We start from the raw sequence: 21,739 nt of genomic DNA on the forward strand, positions 1-21,739 counted from the left end.
CACCTCTCAGCATACAAGCATTCTCGGCCAGTCCAGAATGTTGGTAGCAATCGAAGCTATCTCCGCAAACAACCATCTTCATCTTTTCTAACCTCAACTTTAAATCCCTCGGCTAAGACATCTGGAAGGGCAGGCAGGAAGTAAAAGCTGAAGAACGGAGCTCTACATTGGGAAAGCGGGAAGATACTTCAGGCGCGCATATCTTGTTCCAAAATTGAAGTGGTAAACACAATGAAGCTGTTGCCCATAACCTGTTCGATCAAATGTCAATTCCCCCCTGTTTTTCATTTTTTTCTGTGAATCTCTTTTAATGTTAATATATGAAACATAGTTGTAAAACTGTATTGTATTTTTTAGTCTTTTTTCTTTTTTTTCTTCCCCTATCCATTTTCTTGTTGAACTTCCACCCCTCCCAGTTCAGGATGACATAGCATTCATGATCTGCACTCGTGCAGTACATCCACCTGGTATCTAACTAAACACTCATGAATCTCAGTAGCCTTTGCCTGCCAAATCTTGTTCTTGTACTAAAATGGGACATCATATGTACTAATGGCAGCTGCCGGCTTACCTCTGTTGTTCATTGATGCTCCTAAACTGCATCGCCTCAACTTTTGGTACGCTTTGTTCCCTGGGGCTGCTGCATGCATTCTCTTATGTTTAATTGTAAGTTTCTTTCTTCCTATCATCCAAATGATTTTCTTTTCTGTGGTGTTCAAAGTGCATTAACGGTTTCTCTTAGCAGCCAATGTGCATTGCATATAGAAATCGATAGCTCCATTTTGCTACAAATAGCTTGAGCTTCTGCATTCCAGTAATGGCATAGCTCTGTTTCTTCCTGCTTCTCTCTTTACCTCCAGTAATGTTCATTGATGTTACCTGAAGGATAATTTCAAATTTTGATACGGGAAAGTCCTCAATCCAGAAGTCCTAAAAATTTTGCACTCCACTCAATAATCAAGAGGAAGAGCTGGGCAAAGTTTTCATGACTTCTATTTCTTGTATGTAGTCAGCTGATCAGGGAATGAATCAACAATGAGGAGAATGTTTAATTTCCTTTTCTGCTCCCACAGTTGACTTGATTTTTATGATTATGTGCATGAAATTGTACTCCTGGGACCAAAAAAAGATTATGAGTATAAAATAAAAAGCTAGATAGATTCTCTTCTTTCTTTCACATTTCACTACACACCAGAGATGTATCTATACTTTGATGGAAATTTAGTAAGATTCTTGAATTTCACCTTTAGTCTTCATGCTCATGTGTTTGTTTAACCTTTGACATTTCAGATTGAAGTTAGGAGTTTTGCGAAGACGCGAGTGCAGGAGTTGGTACGAAGGGCTTTGTTCTGGTATTAGGTAAATAAAATTTCTATCCGCTTGCTTGCAAATTCTGTTTTTACAGATTGTTGAGAAATTTTGCATTTTGTTGATTTCCTTTATTTGCTGGGCTGCTTTATTTAGTAGACTGTAAATTCTTGAACTTGAAATTAGGGACTTGTAAGCCATGGCCTGAGTTTAAAAAATCAGGGCGCTTGTTATTCTCAATGATTTTATGGGATTTGTCTAGTTTTCTAAGTACTAATGTGTAGTTGTTGTTTGCATGCTCTTGGAAGCTTGTTGGAGGACATTTATTTATATTCAAAGTATGGATAAAAGATGGATGGATTTTCCAAGAACAAGTGAAAAGTACGAGACAGGACTTCAAATGTTTCTAAACTTTGCATTTTCTAGATCAAGTTGTGACGGAAAGATTTTGTGTCCTTGCAAAGATTGCGGCATGGGTGTTTGTGTGACAAAAATGGAAGCATATGATCATTTGAAAGTGGTAGGATTTATCAAGGGTTATAATAATTGGATAGCACATGGAGAACTTTCAAACTACAATGAAGCCACATCTAATTCTGAAAATACATCAACTGGGGTTTCAAATGGGACTAATGACATGCAAGACTTGGTCCATGATGTATTTGGGATACCACATGGAACAAATGAATTGAATAGAGAAGGGGACATTCCTGTTTCAGAGGCTGAAAAATTTTACAAATTGATTGATGATTCTCAACAGGATTTGTACAGGGGTTGCAAAAATTTCTCGAAATTGTCTTTCATTATTCGTTTGCTTCACCTAAAATGCCTGGGTAAGATGAGTAACAAGATTTTTAATATGCTTGTTGAGCTGTTGAGAGAAGCATTTCCAGAGGCCATGACTAATTTGCCGTCTTCTTACTATGAGGCTGAGAAATTGATGAATACATTGGGGTTGGGTTATGAAAAGATCGATGCATGTCCTAATGATTGTTCTCTTTATTGGGGTAGTGCTGAGAAAAGGACTTCATGCGAAACATGTAACGAGCTTAGGTGGGTTGCTTCAGAAAATGATCCAACTGGGGAAAAAAGGAAAATTCCTCAAAAAGTGTTGTGGCATTTTCCCTTAAAACCTAGATTACAAAGACTATTTATGTCTTCTAAAATTGCATCTCAAATGAGATGGCATGAGGAAAAACGTACAAAAGATGGTTGTATGAGACATCCAGCTGATTCTCCAGCTTGGCAAACTTTTGACCATCTACATCCAGAATTTGCTAAGGATTGTCGAAATGTTAGATCGGGGTTGGCATCTGACGGGTTTAATCCATTCAACAACATGAGTTCTACACACAGTACTTGGCCTGTAGTTTTAATACCATATAACTTACCTCCGTGGATGTGTATGAAGCAACCGTACTTCATGTTGTCCTTGTTAATACCCGGACCATCCTCTCCTGGGAATAATATTGATGTTTATCTATAGCCTCTAGTTAAAGAATTGACCGAATTGTGGGATTTTGGCATTCAAACTTATGATGCATCCCAAAAAGAAAATTTTCAATTGCATGCAGCTCTGTTGTGGACCATTAGTGATTTCCCTGGATATGCAATGTTATCTGGCTGGAGCACTAAAGGTGAATATGCTTGTCCTGTTTGTCACAAGTTCACTCATGCACGACGGTTGACTCATAGTTTCAAATATTGCTATATGGGTCATCGGAGATTCTTAGATAGTAAGCATAAATTTAGAAAGCAAGCCCAATTCTTTGATGGCACCGAAGAACATGGAAAGCGACCACCTTTGCAAACCGGGGATATGATTGTGAGTGAATTGGGAGACTTGCAAATTAAATTTGGAAAACTTGTGAAAGGTAATCCGAAGCTGCCTTTCAATTGGAAAAAGAGGAGTATTTTCTTTGACTTGCCATATTGGAAAGATAATGTCTTAAGACACAATCTTGACTTCATGCACATTGAGAAGAATGTTTGTGAAAATATTTGGGGGACATTGCTGGATATTGAGGATAAAGCAAAGGACCATTATAATTCCCGCCGTGATTTGAGAGAAATGGGAATAAGAAAAGAGCTGCATCCCATTGAGACAGAACCTGGAAAGGTGTACTTACCTCCATCTTCCTTTGCAATGGATAAAAAACAGAAAACTATGTTTTGCAATGTGCTAAAAAAAGTGAAAGTTCCAGATGGTTATGCAGCTAATGTCTCAAGATGCGTTCGAGTAAAACCACCAAGAATTTCAGGGCTTAAAAGTCATGATAATCATATCCTAATGCAGCAATTGATGCCTATAGCTTTGAGAAAGACTTTGCCAAAATCAGTGCGCTATCCTTTGATTCGATTGAGTAGATATTTCAGGCAGCTTTGTTCTAAAGTTATTTGTCCTCAAGATGTGGTTCGTTTGGAAAGTGAAATTGCCGTCATACTCTGCGATCTTGAGAAATGCTTCCCACCAACCTTCTTCGATGTCATGGTGCATTTAGCTGTTCATTTGGCAACTGAAGTGAAATTAGGTGGCCCGGTGTATTATCGTTGGATGTATCCTATAGAGAGGTACTGCTTGTAATTCTCATTATGCCTTAAATGTTTATTCCTTTTTTGCTTTCTTTGATTTGTGGAACTAATTAGAGAGGTTGGAATGATGATACTTTAGGTACTTAGGAACATTAAAATCTTATGTTCGAAATAAAAGTAGGCCTGAAGGTTCGATTGCTCAAGGCTACTTGGCAGAAGAATGCATTAACTTTTGCTCATTGTATCTTGCGGACTATGTTGAGACAAAATTCAATCGTCCAAGCATGAAATGAAGAAGTACATAAGGAAATTGAAGATGGTTTAGATATATTCTCTGAATCAGGACATCCTTTGGGGAGGGGCAAGCCAATAGTCTTTGATGCTCATATCTTGAGTAAAGCACATCAGTATATTTTATTTAATTGTGATGCTGTCACACCTTACATAGAGTGAGTTCAACTACAACTTGATGCATTAAAATTTTATTGTAGAATTCAATGCATGATTACAATTTTGACTCATGTACTTCTAGGCAGCATCGTATATTGATAGAAGAAGGACATCCTCAAATTCCACAGCATCTAAAAGAGCGCTTGCACAGCGAAAATTTTGCATGTTGGTTTGCTGAAAATGTAAGTAAAATTCTAAATATTAAGTACAATTTGAGTTGTAGGACTTCAAATATAGTTTCATCTTCTTTTTTTTTATTTATTTACTTTTTTTTTTTTTACAGATTGACAAGTTAGAACTTCCTCAAAATGTTTCGGTGTTGAGAGAGTTGAGGTTCCTTGCTAAAGGTCCAGATGTTGTTGGAATCCAACATGACAGGTTTGTTGTTAATGGATTTCGGTTTCACACCAAAGAAGTTGAGAAGAAAAGAAAAACGCAGAATAGTGGTGTTACAGTCAATGCAACAACATCCAGTTTTGCAAGTATAAGGGATCAAAATCCAGTTTTGAGTGAACTAGTTTACTTCGGCGTCTTGAAAAATATGATTGAATTAATTTACGGAGGTCATCGGGTGGTGTTATTCGAATGTGATTGGATATCAAATGGTTCGAGAATGAAACAAGATGCTGATGGGTTTACTTTAGTCAATTTTGCAAACGTGAGGCCTCATGTTGAGCCATTTATACTCGCTTCACAAGCATCACAGGTTTTTTATGTGGCAGATCCAACTGATAAGGATTGGCAAGTTGTTATCTCTACCACTGCAAGAGCTGGATATAACATGGGAACAATCATGGATGTTGAGACATATTTGCAAAGTGATGTTGGCAATCCTGTTGTTGAGAATGAAAATGAGGAAATTAGTTGGGTTCGTGAGGATGGACTCGGGATTGAAGTTGATTTGTCCCAATATAATCTGATTTAGTATCTTTTATAGTTGCTAAGCTTGCTGGCCCTATTCTTCTCTGTTTCAATTGCTAGGGGTCTACTAGTGGCTATCATTTATTTCAATTTGCAATTCAGGGAGTACAACTTAGTTATAACAGTTGGTATTATTTTTAAAATTTTTTGAAGGTCAGCGCCAATTAGTTGCCTATGTTTCGTTGGTCTTGTATTGTTCTTTGAAAGTTAAACGTTAGAATTTATCTTCCATAGGAACAGATGAAATTTGGACCTGGACATTGTTTCATTGTTTCCCATGTAAGGTGTTAGTTCAGTAAGTGTTTTGGCTTTGTATTGTGATTAGTTTTGCTTACAGAAGTGGACTTTCTTTCATTGATACTCCTATGGTTTGGGGAGAACAATTGGCAACGTACGGAATGTGCAAATCATTTCAGACCAAACATAAAACTATCCAACTTTCCAAGGAACCCATTACTCATTTTAAGAGCCCAATGGGCTGCATAAATACTGGTCATTATTTTATAAGCAATTCCATTAATTGTAAGCTGTAATATTACATTTGTGAATCATTATATTATGGCCAATTCTTTTTCCCAATAACCCAAGGTCTAATTTTTTATCAATAGAAATATTTTGAAACTTTAATCTATAAATTTCTTAAATAATTTTTTAATACCATGAAAAAATTATTTTTTAAACCAATAACAATACAAAAAGTTAATTCCGATAGAGCTTTCTAGTCCAACTGATCTTTGATCGAATTTAATCGGTTTAGTCACAATTTTAGATTATCCTTCACAGTGAAAAGGAGACACGATCGAACCGATCAAGCACGATCAAATCGATCAAACCGATCAATACGTTAACACAAAGTTCAATGGCAATTGCTTAGGAAAATTGAAAACATTGAATATATATATATATATATATATGTTTATGTTCAATCAATGCGTTGTAAGTGTAAGCCTAAGGTTAATTATTGAAAAGTTCAATATTAAGATCTTGTAAGTGATAGGAAATTAGGAATTCTTACAGTTCTCCATATGATAGAGGGCACTGGTCTGGGAGGCAATCTAATTTTTCCAGTTCGTTTGAAAGAAGCAGAAGCGGGCGATCTTGGCATGACACATGGAGATCATATGATAATTCACATTCTAGATGGTAAAAATGCAGTGAAAGGCATCTTTGTGTTATCTCTATATTAAGATCTTGTAAGTGATAGGAAGTTTCTAATTAATACAAAGTTCAATGGCAATTGCTTAGGAATTGAAAACATTGAATATATATATATATATATATATAGATGTTTATGTTCAATCAATGCATTGTAAGTGTAAGTCTAAGGTTAATTATTGAAAAGTTCAATATTAAGATCTTGTAAGTGATAGGAAGTTTCTAATTAATACAAAGTTCAATGGCAATTGCTTAGGAATTGAAAACATTGAATATATATATATATATATATATATATGTTTATGTTCAATCAATGCATTGTAAGTGTAAGTCTAAGGTTAATTATTGAAAAGTTCAATATTAAGATCTTGTAAGTGATAGGAAGTTTCTAATTAACACAAAGTTCAATGGCAATTGCTTAGGAATTGAAAACATTGAATATATATATATATATATATATATATGTTTATGTTCAATCAATGCATTGTAAGTGTAAGTCTAAGGTTAATTATTGAAAAGTTCAATATTAAGATCTTGTAAGTGATAGGAAGTTTCTAATTAACACAAAGTTCAATGGCAATTGCTTAGGAATTGAAAACATTGAATATATATATATATATATATATATATATATATATATATATATATGTTTATGTTCAATCAATGCATTGTAAGTGTAAGTCTAAGGTTAATTATTGAAAAGTTCAATATTAAGATCTTGTAAGTGATAGGAAGTTTCTAATTAACACAAAGTTCAATGGCAATTGCTTAGGAATTGAAAACATTGAATATATATATATATATATATATATATATATATATGTTTATGTTCAATCAATGCGTTGTAAGTGTAAGCCTAAGGTTAATTATTGAAAAGTTCAATATTAAGATCTTGTAAGTGATAGGAAGTTTCTAATTAACACAAAATTCAATGGCAATTGCTTTGGAATTGAAAACATTGAATATATATATATATATATATTCAATGTTTATGTTCAATCAATTCTAATCCCAATGTTTGTCAATGGAAACTTCATGTATTCACAAGTTAATTTTCTTGTTTCATAAACTAATTCGATCCTTCCAATGGCTTGTTAGACTACAAGCCATACATAATTGCTAGCAGCATAAAATAAATTGAGTAAGCGAAAACATTTTGATTAAAAGAATGTTTTTTGTTAGCTTCTCTTGAATTTTTAATTATTTTTATATTTTTAGTTGTTATATTACACTGTATATAGTCTTTGATCGAATTTAATCGGTTTAGTCACAATTTTAGATTATCCTTCACAGTGAAAAGGAGACACGATCGAACCGATCAAGCACGATCAAATCGATCAAACCGATCAATACGTTAACACAAAGTTCAATGGCAATTGCTTAGGAAAATTGAAAACATTGAATATATATATATATATATATGTTTATGTTCAATCAATGCGTTGTAAGTGTAAGCCTAAGGTTAATTATTGAAAAGTTCAATATTAAGATCTTGTAAGTGATAGGAAATTAGGAATTCTTACAGTTCTCCATATGATAGAGGGCACTGGTCTGGGAGGCAATCTAATTTTTCCAATTCGTTTGAAAGAAGCAGAAGCGGGCGATCTTGGCATGACACATGGAGATCATATGATAATTCACATTCTAGATGGTAAAAATGCAGTGAAAGGCATCTTTGTGTTATCTCCATATTAAGATCTTGTAAGTGATAGGAAGTTTCTAATTAATACAAAGTTCAATGGCAATTGCTTAGGAATTGAAAACATTGAATATATATATATATATATATATATATGTTTATGTTCAATCAATGCATTGTAAGTGTAAGTCTAAGGTTAATTATTGAAAAGTTCAATATTAAGATCTTGTAAGTGATAGGAAGTTTCTAATTAATACAAAGTTCAATGGCAATTGCTTAGGAATTGAAAACATTGAATATATATATATATATATATATGTTTATGTTCAATCAATGCATTGTAAGTGTAAGTCTAAGGTTAATTATTGAAAAGTTCAATATTAAGATCTTGTAAGTGATAGGAAGTTTCTAATTAACACAAAGTTCAATGGCAATTGCTTAGGAATTGAAAACATTGAATATATATATATATATATATATATGTTTATGTTCAATCAATGCATTGTATGTGTAAGTCTAAGGTTAATTATTGAAAAGTTCAATATTAAGATCTTGTAAGTGATAGGAAGTTTCTAATTAACACAAAGTTCAATGGCAATTGCTTAGGAATTGAAAACATTGAATATATATATATATGTTTATGTTCAATCAATGCGTTGTAAGTGTAAGCCTAAGGTTAATTATTGAAAAGTTCAATATTAAGATCTTGTAAGTGATAGGAAGTTTCTAATTAACACAAAATTCAATGGCAATTGCTTTGGAATTGAAAACATTGAATATATATATATATATATATTCTTTTTTTTTTTTTTAAAAATAAGTTTTTTTTATATATAATGAACAAAAATAATATCAAAGAAAAATCCTGCAAAATACTCGACTCCAATACTAAAACTAGGATTGCTATCAAGTCGAGTCATTACTTGAGTAAACACGTTACAGATCAACCTTGAGTTTGAAATTATTTTATCATTCTTGAACATGAGCTAATCAAACTCAATCAAGCTCACAAGCTTAATTTTTTGATAAATTCTATAACTTTCTTACCTATAAATATAATTTTGCATTGATTTTTTTTTTTTTTTTTATCAAATTTTTTTTTTATTTATTTATTCATGGAAAATATAACAAAATATTCCTCTTACATAATCCTCATTTTTCTAATTGAAGGTATCCCTATTCTGTCCAAACGGATTGCCCCACGAGGCAACCTTGGAAATGTACTGAAGGTGTCATAAATCTCAATTTGTTTATCTGGATGAGATATACCCACATTAGATAAAGCATCAGCAACTGTGTTAGCCTCCCGATAGCAGTGCGTGAATCTAGATGGATCATCTAATAACTGCCAAATCTGGTTGACGTATCTTCGAATTTTCCACGGACATTGAGTACGACGTTGAATGATCCCAATTAAAACCAATGAATCTGATTGTACACATATGTTTCCAAAACCCTTATGTATACAGATCTGAAGACCAATAAGAAGAGCACAAGCCTCTGCACGGAGACATGTAGTTTCTCCCAGATATGCCGAAAAACCAATCATTGGCAATCCAGTGGAATCCCGGAGTATGCCCCCACCTCCACCTATTCCTGGATTACCCTTAGCACATCCATCCGTGTTAAGAGTATACCTCCCTGTCTCTTTGGTTTCCCAGCGGATACCTTGATATACAACTGTACCTCCAGGTGCATTTGACCAATCATACAATTGACAAAAAGATTGTAGTCTTATCAGTTGTTTAAAATGTATTCCTACCATGGATTGGACTTCTGAGAAGATGGCTTGGCGAATGGCTGATGATTGCATCTGGACACCCTCAAACATTGCTTTGTTCCTTGCCTTCCAAATCTGCCAGCAAATTACACTAGGAAGAATACGACAAATAAGCCTTCGTAACTCAGAATCCTGTGAAAACAACCACCAATCTACTATGCGTGCTCGTAGAAAAGATCCTGAGAATTTTATTCCACATAACCCTCCAAAATAATTCCAAAGTAATGATGCAATGTGTCCATTGGAGAATAAATGCTCAATAGACTCCTCAGAAGCCTCAGTGCAGCAAAAGCACTTTGACGGCAAATGGAAACCAAATTTACGAAGCTTATCCGGTGTCGGTATTCTCCTCAGAAGAAGTCTCATCATGAAAAATGAAACTTTCACAGGTATCCGAGGGTGCCAAATGGAAGCAAATACCATAGACGTGGGTCGGGCCTGCCTAATATCCCCAAAAGCTGAGTGTAGAGAGAAATTTCCAGTTGTTGTGGGCATCCAAATGACTTCAGCTATACTTCCTTCTTCTGGGGCCATTTGTTCTGAAATGGAATAAGCAATTTCCTTTGGCAATGTATGGTAAAGAAGGTTCAAATCCCAATGGCCGTTGCTTACGAAGTTTCGGAACGTCAAATTTGGGATAACCGGAACCTTTAGAAACAATGCACCACTCCCCAACCAGTTATCGTACCAAAAATGACACGCCCCATATTTGGCCACCCATAATATTGAGAGTTCCACTTGTCTGCTCACATTGATCATCCTTCGCCAAATTGCCGAATCCGTTGGCCTGAGTTCTACCTGACAAGGATGCAGACATTTACAATACTTTGCTTTCATGAAGGTTGACCACAGTGATGATTCTGTTCGGAATTTCCACCATAACTTGGAGGAAAAGGCTATGTAGACGTCACATAATCTCCGAAATCCAATTCCCCCTTCCTCAACTGGATAGCACAATTGAGGCCAACTTATCCAATGAAGCTTCGACTCCTCGGGTGAGGATCCCCACAGGAATGCCGAGCATGCCTTTTCTATAGTTTTTAACACCGAACTGGGAATAACTGCAGCTGACATTAGGTGAACTGGTATTGAAGATAATACATGCTTGATTAGAATAATTTTTCCTCCAAAGGAAAGTAACCTTGATTTCCAAGACAGAATCCTTGCTAGTATTGCGTGACAAACTTCTCCAAAATAAGATGATTTGCATCTTCCAATGTAGAGCGGAAACCCTAAATAGCGTACTGGAAATGACTTGCGGGCAAACCTAGAAATGCGATCAAGCAGCCGTCGTCTTGCCATTGATACAGATGGATGAACTAGATAACAGCTTTTTTGTACATTTATTAATTGGCCCGAACATCTTTGATAATCATCTAACACTTTCATGATAGCCTTCAGGGAAAATGAGGATCCATTTGCAAAAATAAGAACATCATCCGCAAATGCCAAGTGAGTAATAGACGGGCATCCATATGGAACTTTGAAACCCACAAATCTTGGTTGCATGACAAGATTATTCAGTGCTCTAGATAACACCTCTGCCCCTATAATAAATAATGCTGGTGATAATGGGTCACCCTGACGGAGTCCTCTCGAAGATTTGAAAAAACCATATAAGGATCCATTTATAATGACGGAAAACCAGACATTAGAAATCAGTCGCCAAACCATATCAATGAATCTCTCACCAAAACCGAACCTTCTCAGAACATTGATAATATGACCCCATGCCACTCTGTCATATGCCTTAGACATGTCTAGTTTCATAACCACATTACCACCTCTATTCTTTTTCGCCATACCCGATATCACCTCCTGTGCAAGTAGGAAGTTTTCGGTTATATTACGACCCTTCACAAATCCTGTCTGCTGGGGAGAAATAATTTTTGGCAATATTTCCGCCACTCTGTCTGCCAAGATCCTTGATAATAGCTTGTTGAAGAAGTTACATAGGCTGATGGGTCTAAATTGAGAAAAATCTTGAGGATTTGGCACCTTTGGAATTAGAACAATTGAAGTAGAGGTGATGAAATGAGGAAGTTCTGCTCCACAGAAAAAACTGAGTACCGCCTTGTAGACATCTTGGGCGATGACTGGCCATGCAAAAGTAAAAAATTTTCCCGTGAATCCATCTGGGCCAGCAACACTTTCTTCATCCATTGCCTTCAGGACTCTAAAAACCTCTTCAATTGAAGGGATTTCTTCCAACTTCACATTATCCTCTCCCGAAATCATAGGTGGAATTAGGTGTAGCATATCTGCAGATGATCCCAAAGAATCCGAGAAAAGTTTAGAGAAATAGGTGGTTGCTTCACTTGCTATATCAGCTTCATTGTCCACCCAAACACCATTGGCTTTTTTGATACGATAAATCATAGCTTGAGCCCGTCTTTGTCTTACTATCGCATGAAAATACTTTGAATTGGTATCTCCCTGTCGAAGCCATTTCACCCTGGCCTTTTGCCTCCAAAATTGTTCTTCAATTGATAATGCATGTCTCAGCTCCGCCTGAGCCTTTTTGAGTTCAATCTGGCACTCCTCGGAATCATCTTGATCTACTACTTCTTCTGCCCGTTGCACCGCCATTTCCGCAGATCGCATATTATCGATCACGTTTCCAAAGTGTTCTTTGTTCCATGTCTGAATAGCTTTTCTTGTTGCTAATAATTTAGAACATAGAGCACGCATCGGAGATCCATTGACATCTTGATTCCAAGCCTGGCTTATCACCTCCAAGAGTTGTGGTTTAGTCGTCCACACATTCAAAAATCGAAATGGACGCGGCTTAGCATCTGATTGAGCAACAAATGAGAGCTTTAACGGTGAATGGTCAGATGGATGTCTAGCCAAGTGAAGGACAGAAATGTTATAAGAAAGATCCAGACATGCCCCGTTGACTAAGAACCTGTCTAACCTCTTTGAAATCCGAGCTCTACTTCGTCGATTGTTTGACCATGTAAAATTGGGTCCTGAGAAGCCAACATCAAATACTCCAGCCTCCTCCATGAAAGACAGAAATTCCACTCCTTCTGTTATAGCAAATGGACGACCTCCCCTTTTTTCATGAGGTGCCACAATAACATTAAAATCACCCCCAATACACCAAGGAAGAAAACTAGGCTTATCAGCTAACAATGAGGACCATAAGTCACGCCGCTCGTCAACTGAGCATTTAGCATGGACAAAGGACATAATTATTGGAGAAGGAATTAGGGGACTTTGTACATGTAGAGAAATATGCTGATCAGAATTACCAACAATCGAGCAAAGGAAAGGATTATTGTAGAACACCCAAATATCACTTGAACAATTAACAAGCACGTAATCAAATAATAGACGTAGACGAATGGTCTGTATTTTAGATACGTCTAACTTTGGCTCACAAATCACAACAAATTGGAAATGATGTGTCCGTACTAAATTGATTAATCTTCGTAGATTAGGTGCTTTAGCTACTCCTCTAATATTCCAAAAAATGCCATTAATCATGAGAAAGAACCTGGAATGAGTTGTTGGAAGATGTCTCTGACCGTGAGCGCAAAATTCTGTCGGTTTGCAAATTAGCCCTCAAACCTTTTGTCCTTTTTTGTTTGGGATTACGGTCAGCCACCCCTGATTGATGAATAGTTAAAGAAGGACCTGATGATTCCGGCAAATTTTCTTGTGGGACACCCGGTCTGGGAGACAAATTTCCTGCAACAGTTGGTGAATTAACCTCCACTATCCCATGCTCTGTAGGACCGTAATTCTCCACTCCTCGCAACTCAACATAGAGATGCTCCAAAGAGTTATTGTCGGCAGTGGACTGAAGTTTCACTTTTGATGCCTCAGACGATGTAGCTTGGGTCCCTTCATCATTTTCGTGGACCTGTTCTAACTGCTTTTGCATAGTCAATTGTTCCCCAACAAGTGTTTGCTCCCTCATATGAGTCGTATTAAAATTCCCTTGCACATCAGATGTTGTCGGCTTGGATGCAGCAACTATCACCACTTGGTGATCAGATAGATGATGAAGAGAATTTCTGTCAGCCTTACAAAGAAGTTTGTCTGTGGGAATTATATTAGTTTCAGAACGGGTCCCTTGGTATTCATTCCCGTGGGCCTTGTCCAGCTGGTTTTCCATTTCCCTTCGATCCTCACGTATCGGCAGCTCCAATGCAAGATCATTGTGTGGTTGTTCAAATTCAGCATTGGACGACAACTTAGATACTCCAAGCTTACTAAGGTGATCATCAGGCTGATTAACTTCCTGAACCTTTGTGGCAGTACAGACTTCCTCCACCACTGCACCTTTGAGTTTTTCAGCATAATTGCCCATCTCAGGATGCTGCACTTCGTCGGAATCAGTCACGGCATCTGTTGTTTTGTTCAAGTTAGCATCTGGGTTGTTTACAAGGTCTAAATTTGACACTTGAATATTATTAACTTCTAATGGTAAATCCCTCTGCAGCTTCATGTTTTGCTTATATAGATACCGAGACCCAACCTCAGTTACATTCTTCTTGCATTGCTCTTGGGAATGACCCAAACGTGAACAAGATGAATAATATAATGGCATATTCTCTGGCACAATACGTTGCCAGAATCCAGACTCACCTTCAACAGCCACCCAAACTCTTTGTGTAAAAGATTTCGCTACATCGAGTTCCACACATACCCTGGCCAAACTTGGTCGAGTCCCAACTGCGGTTGCCGAATCTAGGAAGAGTGGTCTTCCTACTGGAGAAAGTATGGAGAATAATGAATGTTTGTCGAAATAATGAATAGGCAGAGCTGGAAGAACTACCCAAACCGGAGCCAGAGATGATTCCCTAAGCACATGAAACTCCCTTGTCCATCTAAACACACGCATCGGATATTTACCCAGTTGCCAAATCCCTCGCATCCAAATTCTGTTGAAGTCAGCTTCAGCCATGCACTTAATGAGAACATGCCTATAATCCATCAATCCAATAGAAACATGATCCTTCAGGTTTAAAGAAGCAAAAAACTTTCGAATATCTTCCAAAGAAGGTCGGCCGTGTGAAAATTTTCCCACCAAAGCCCATTGAAACGGCGCTGCAAGTTTGTCTGCATCTGCTTTAGAAAAAACTACCGCAGCTTCTCCCTTGTAGACAGAAGCCTGCTGAATGTGGATAGGAGATATTGCCGGCTGAGAAAATAATTGAGAGAAAGATTTTTTTTTGGTAGGTGATAATCCTTGCCCCTCAGCCGACGGCTGAAGGGCAGCCATGAACTAGTTAAGAAATTAGAGAGAATAAGAATAGAGAGAAGGAAGAGAGTTTTTTCCTAGAGAGAAGGAAGATAATCCATATATATATATTCAATGTTTATGTTCAATCAATTCTAATCCCAATGTTTGTCAATGGAAACTTCATGTATTCACAAGTTAATTTTCTTGTTTCATAAACTAATTCGATCCTTCCAATGGCTTGTTAGACTACAAGCCATACATAATTGCTAGCAGCATAAAATAAATTGAGTAAGCGAAAACATTTTGATTAAAAGAATGTTTTTTGTTAGCTTCTCTTGAATTTTTAATTATTTTTATATTTTTAGTTGTTATATTACACTGTATATAGCTTTAACAAAATTTTTATTTGTTATATTTTTAGTTGTTATATAGCTGTAACAAATTTTTTGATTGTTATATTATATTGTATATAGCTCTTGCAAAATTTTTATTTGTTACATTTTTAGTTGTTATATAGCTTTAACAAAATTTTTAGCTGTTATATTATATTGTATATAGCTGTAACAAGATTTTTAGCTGTTATATAGCTTTAACGAAATTTTGCCCAAGCACACAAAAATTGCTAGTAGTAGCGCGGCAAATTGAAAAATTCAAGAGGCTTGACTAATTTACTTTGGCGTCATTAGTACCGCCTTTATTTCAGACATCTTCTCCCTCTCTTGTTGTCCTCTGTCTTTGTCCTCTCTCTCTGTTTCAAGCTCGCACCACCAATTTGAGTCAATTGCCGTCCATGAACTCGCACCCATTTGGGTAACTTGGTTGAGCTCGCACCAGGCAAATCCCTAATTCGGCTGTTGTGTTGGCTTGGTGGCAACAAATCAGAAATTAGGGCTTCAAAGCTTGGGTGGTGGGTGGAGTTCAGATCTTGAAGCTTGGGGAAACCGAGAAGTTAGGGATTCAAGCCATAGTTTGAGGTAATTTCAGTATTTTGTGTCTAATTTTGCATTACATGGTAGACATGTTCTTGCATTGCATGGTAGATTTAGTTTTTAGGCTATTCGATTCCCATCTCTGACAAGCATCTTCTCCATTTCTGAGAAGCACATTTCTAGGTAGAGTGTTTGCTTTGAGGGGTGGTGGTGGTATATTCATTATCTGGAATTGCATGTGAAATTCATGGTGAAAAATCTAATTTTAATGGATGGAGTTTTGAGTAGGAAATCGCATGACTGTCATAACACTTTCCAACTTAACCGATGGAATTTCTTGGAGTTGAGTGGATATTTTGGTATAAAGTTTGCTGGAAAATGCTGGTTTTATACTTATTTTGTCTGTTATGAGCCTGTGGGTGTGATTTGTGGCTGGAACTGAAATTTAAAATGATTAAAAGTTGAAGGGAAAAGAAAACTGTGATAACCGAGAGTTGTTACTTGAGTTACAGCTTGTTATCTGAATTTTCTATGGAGAATTATGCTAGGATTGCATGGAATATGTTTATCTCTGATCTTATAGAATATTTACTTGCAAAACTAGTTGGATAATTACTCCCTGCATGTTGAGTTAGGAGGAGGAAAGTAAGGAAGTTGGGGGGGGGAGGAAAACAGTCTTGTACTTGACTGTTTAGCTACTGAAAATCTGCATTTAGCTGAGGACTGAATTACTGTTGCTTTTGCTGGAATTATGTGTTGAAGGTACATATTGTTTGATCCAAATTAAGCAAGGATAGAATAAATACTGAGTGCTTAGTGTTTTCATCCAATAAAAGATGAAATGTTAATGAAACTTAGGAGGTATATTGCTGGAATTTTGTTTGCTCGCTGAAGTGACAATGAGTTGGGTTTGATATGGTGTATTTGGAAACTCTAAGGCAATCTGGTATATAACATCTTGACCCTGTCATTCATGATTCATTTTAGTAAACTTGAGGCCTGAAAAGCTAGTGAATTTTGAGAGAAATTAAACAACAAAGGTGAATAAAAGTTGAGTTGGCCGAGAAGGAAGAAATGAAAAGTTTAACCAGCTTTACTCTTTGAGTTGGGTTGGAAATGATTTAATCTTAGTTTATATATCTCACAAGACTTTAAGTTTGGTGTGTGTGTGTATTTGTTGGTAGAATACATTATCCTTAAATCCTTAAGCTGCAGAGGTTGAAACAACCCTCAATTATAACTACTTAAGTGCCTCAAATCCTTAAATTCAGAGTTTACCTACTCAATTTTGTAGAAAAATTGGTATTAAATAAAAAAGAAAATTTACATATCTCAGATGATAGGCAACTTAGTTGCTGCACTGAATCGTATATTCCCCATTTGTTTCTCTGTTCTGTTGACAGCTCCATAGTCTTCCCCTGGTTTATTCTTGAAGAATGCCATTTGTTACTTGTCATGCCAGTTTATTGTTTAAGTAGTACTTCTTTATAATAGCATTTGTAAGTTAAAGAAACTATAGGTAGAGTGTTTGCTCCAATAAATTTTAAACATTTACATTTGTCCCTTTCTTCACTCAAATATTATGCAGGTATGGCCCGTAGAGGTCGAAAATGTAAGCGCGCTGCAAATGGATTGAGAGATGAACCAATTGAGCAACCTCCCTCATGTCATGAAACAAGGCAGCAGCCTCCACTTGGAACAAGCCATGAAAATGTAATTGAACAAGTGCAAGGAGAAGCTGCTCGGGCACCTCAATCTGCAATTCAGAATTCTACATTGGGAATAATACATGAATCAGGTGACCAAGTCACTCAACAAGCTGATGGAGGTTCCAAGTCGCATGAGCACTGCCAGAACTCTCCAATTCAACAATCTCCACTTGGAACAAGGCATGAAGCAACTGAACAAAGTCCAAATCAGGACTCTCGAGGTCCACATTCCAGTGACACCACCTTCATGTCATGCAACTCAGACAATGCAGGTATTACTAACTGTTTTGAACCAATTCCAGAAGTGCATTTTGTTATGTTCATAACTTGCACCTTTTTCTTATTTTATACAGGAAAAGAAACTACAAATGATTCAAGTGAAGTACATTAGAAAACCCGAGGCCCTACATTTATGAAAGAAATTTGGGGTCGGCCTAAGGAACTTCCACGGATTGAGATTAAACTCGATGACAATGGGATCCCAATAAGTGAGAAAACCTCTTTCTCTGAATTCTTGGGCAGTTTGGCTAGGAATGGTATGTATTGTCCAGTAGATGTTGAAACATGGCTTAAGATGCCAAGGAAACTTAAAATGGACATGTTAGAAGTGATAAAGGTAATGGTAGCTTTTGTATTATGTATGCTTTGTACAAAAATTACTGTGAAGTTGTGTTGATTTTCTTGTTGCTAACTACGTTTCAGGAAAGGTTTGCTTTGCCTATGGGACTGGAAGCTTGGACCTTAAGATCTATTGGCAAAAAATGGAGAAGCTGGAAGGCAGATTTAAAGGCTAACTATTTTGATCCTGCCGTGCCAAATGCTGAAGCTCGGTTTCAAAAGGACATAAGGGTACGGGAAGAGCAATGGATCAAACTTTGGGCTTATTGGAAAAGTGAAGAAGCAAAGGTACAAATCAGTTACAACATTCTTCATAAAGTTGTGTTTATTCAATGCTGTAATCTTGCTTTTGATTTTGAAATTTAGAAACTAAGTGAGAGGAACAAGAAAGCTAGAGGGGAGAAGAAGATGAACCACACAACCGGAAAAAAATCATTTGCTCATCTTCGGAACCACTTGGTGATACCTCATCAACTTTTTAGTTGCTAATCTTTTTGCTCGTACATGTTTCATTATGTTAGCTTGTTTTTTAATTATATGCTAAATGCTAAAACTATAATTAAAACGATTCAATTTCTTATAGTCCAAACAGTTGGGAAGACCTCCTACTAGAGTAGAAATGTTCAATAAGTTTTATACCCATGCTGATGGAACTCCATCAAGTACCATAGTTGGTGAGAATTTGGTAAGGATCCCAGAACACAAGCCTATCAATTCTACCATGGATGTTTTCAGACAGTCTTTTGCAATAACAAGTGTTTTCCTTTATTATGTAGGAAAAAATGACTGAGCTGAAAAATCAGCTTCCATCGGATTCGCAAGATCCAGTTGGTCGTGATGATATATTTGCCCAGGTGGTTGGGCAAGACAAACATGGTCATGTTCGCTTGTTTAGTGACGGTGTGAATCCAACGGACTTATGGGAAGACATTCCTAGTCGTAACACATGCTACCGTATAAGTGTTCAACAACAGTCATCATTGGTCCGTTTGGAGGAAAGGCTTCAGCGACAAGATGATGAAATAGCCAGCTTGAAGAAAATGGTTTTAGTTCAACACGGAAGGGGCTCTCCAATTGACAGCCTGAGACATCCTTCATCATCATCTAACAATGTGTCAAGCCATGCTCCATCGCGAGCCACACGACCTATTCGAGTAAATATTTACAACTTCTAAACTTTTGTATTTGTAATCTGGAATTTGGCATGAGTTTGATTCTTGTACTTGTTGGATGTTTGCTAGGTAGGGAATATGGTTTCACTAAAAAGTTTGTTTGACCCAACAAAAAGCGTGGCAAAGGGATATTTACGGAGTCTGAATCCATTGGATGAGGTCGGGGGACAAGCTCTTGGGCCAAACTGGTGTGAAATACAGATACAAGTTGCAATGAGTCCACGTGAGCAATTGATTAGACCGTATGATTTGCAGCAAACAATTCAAGATGCACTTGGTGCACCAGTTGCTTGGCCTTGTCATTTGGTGAGATATGCACTTAAATACATAGCAGATTTTCTGGAATTTTAGTTCTAGCTATGATGATCTAATGATCCCCTTGGTCTTTTGTGCACAGGTGGAAACAGCTGAAGAATGATGGGGACTTCATGGTTATGACTGAGGAGTCTCAACAAAATGGAAAATTTGGAAGCTACTTCTACTTCTTTCAACTTGTTAGGGATGAGAGTCTTTTAGTTTGTGCACAAGAAAGTCTTTCAAGTTATTGTAAATGACAATCTTTTGGTACTTGTTTGGAATTTTAGTACTTGCTTTTAGCACTTGTTTGCGATTTTAGTACTTGTTATCGACTTTTAATTCAATGAATTATATTTCAGTAGCGACTTCTTCTTTTACATTGCTATATGCATTCTGCTCTTTGGGATAAATTTACAAGTCCCTTGGGATTCTGGTTGATGGAATGTATAGCAGGGAGGACTAATTGCAGGTTGCTTCTATAAAAAAAAAAAAAAAAAACAGAGAAAATTCTCCTGACAATTAAAAGTGTCAGCATAGCTTAAGATCCGAAATACACTAACAACAAATGGGCATGTCGTCCAACACATTGTAGATTCACATGGCTATGTGTCCTTAAAGCCATATATTAAGACAACTCAAGATGCCTTCATAAATTTGATATCCAACTGATTCCCTACTGATGTGCTACGCTATACAGACACTTTCTATTATCACAAAAAAAGGATTTTGTTGGCAGAGGTAAAGATATAGTAGCATGGTTTGCCTGACACATTTGAATGCTGCTAAAGATTTGAGGCTATCCCCACATTGGAAGGGACAACACTCGCCCTGGGTGTCAGGATAGAGAAAGTGTCAGGTTAGATATTATATACTGACACCTTTAAATGCCGCTAAAGGCCTTTTTTGTTGTAGTGACAATTTTTCTCTCGCTACAGATGAACCTTGTGGCTGCTGCTTGTATTTAAGCTTGAGAAACCCTCAAGCACTAGCATAAGTGGGCTGGCCCACAACACAAGTCCAACAGAAATTGTACACTCGATTGAAAGTCATTAATGCAGAGGTTTAGAGAGAGTTTTTGAGTAAACTACAACAGAATCAACTTATTTTTTTTCCAATAGTTTGAACCCAAATAGATGAAAAGAAAGCAAAGTTTATATTGCTATCTCCGATTGAGCTGCTTCCAATAGTGAGTTCAAAGTCATCTTAGCTTTATCTCTGTGACGTATGGGGTGCTTCTATAATGTGAGTTCAAAGTCATCTTAGCTGATAGCTTGGCTTAAGCGGACGTTTCTTGATGAGTGGAGCAGCTATAAAACCCCAGAAACAAGTTACAACGTTGGCTTCCTATACGTTTATATTACCTATATCTTATCTTATCTTACATATATAAAGAGGGAATGCTTGTCAACAGTGCCGATGGTTCGGTTATACTGTGATTTTTGTGAGCCTTAAGGGTGTTGTGGTCTTTTGCGGTTGGGTGGGAGTGGTTTTGCTGGAAATTCACTGTTCTCCACGTTTTGTTCTTGGACAGAAACAAGTTTGCAATTGAGGGGTATTTTGGTCTTTCGGCTGACTTATTTGGTGGTGTTTTGGTCTTTTGGCTATCCCACCACCGATTGCAGCCACCCGAATAGAGTTCAAGGGAACCTTGCACTCTGCTGCAAGCGGCTACCCAGTTGTTTTTTGAGTTAGAATGGTTAGAGGGTCCTTCCATTTTGCATAAAACTTGAAAAATATATAGGGATTCCCATGTAAACATTTTTTTTTTGGCAAAAGGATAAACTTTCATCATTAAAAAAATTGCAATTTAAGAAATGGATTATCGTTTCTGAACTTTTACAGTAGGCCCAACTTTTTTCTTTTGAGCATGAAAAAATGATTTAATAAATACGTATTTTCTAACCTTAAACATGAGTTTGTTACCCCATTTGTAGAATATCTCCACCAGTTATTTCTTATCATTTTATTCTAACCTATCCTTAAACACAAGTTGATTTGGAATTCACCATTTAAAGATTCCAACTATCTCCTA

The 21,739-nt window shown here is 36.7% G+C and overlaps 3 protein-coding genes across 3 annotated transcripts; 2 read left to right on the forward strand and 1 right to left on the reverse strand.

Annotated features, from left to right (window-relative positions):
* Positions 1-1,780: 1,780 nt before the first annotated feature.
* Positions 1,781-5,215, forward strand: LOC113729197 (uncharacterized). The gene is made up of 4 exons (XM_072077729.1): positions 1,781-2,674; positions 2,795-3,879; positions 4,373-4,472; positions 4,574-5,215. Exons 1-4 carry the CDS (start codon positions 1,781-1,783, stop codon positions 5,213-5,215), a joined length of 2,721 nt encoding a protein of 906 aa, XP_071933830.1.
* A 3,931-nt stretch (positions 5,216-9,146) lies between these two features.
* On the reverse strand, positions 9,147-12,980 carry LOC140036356 (uncharacterized). Its single transcript, XM_072077730.1, has one exon. The coding sequence runs from the start codon at positions 12,978-12,980 to the stop codon at positions 9,147-9,149; it is 3,834 nt and encodes a 1,277-aa protein (XP_071933831.1).
* Positions 12,981-18,032: 5,052 nt separating this feature from the next.
* On the forward strand, positions 18,033-19,964 carry LOC113729199 (uncharacterized). The gene is made up of 6 exons (XM_027253522.1): positions 18,033-18,236; positions 18,323-18,526; positions 18,822-18,923; positions 19,015-19,392; positions 19,480-19,652; positions 19,808-19,964. The coding sequence occupies exons 1-6, from the start codon at positions 18,033-18,035 to the stop codon at positions 19,962-19,964; spliced, it is 1,218 nt and encodes a 405-aa protein (XP_027109323.1).
* The last annotated feature ends 1,775 nt before the right edge of the window (positions 19,965-21,739 follow it).

This window comes from Coffea arabica, chromosome 2e, assembly GCF_036785885.1.
Source record: "Coffea arabica cultivar ET-39 chromosome 2e, Coffea Arabica ET-39 HiFi, whole genome shotgun sequence".
Taxonomy (NCBI): domain Eukaryota; kingdom Viridiplantae; phylum Streptophyta; class Magnoliopsida; order Gentianales; family Rubiaceae; genus Coffea; species Coffea arabica.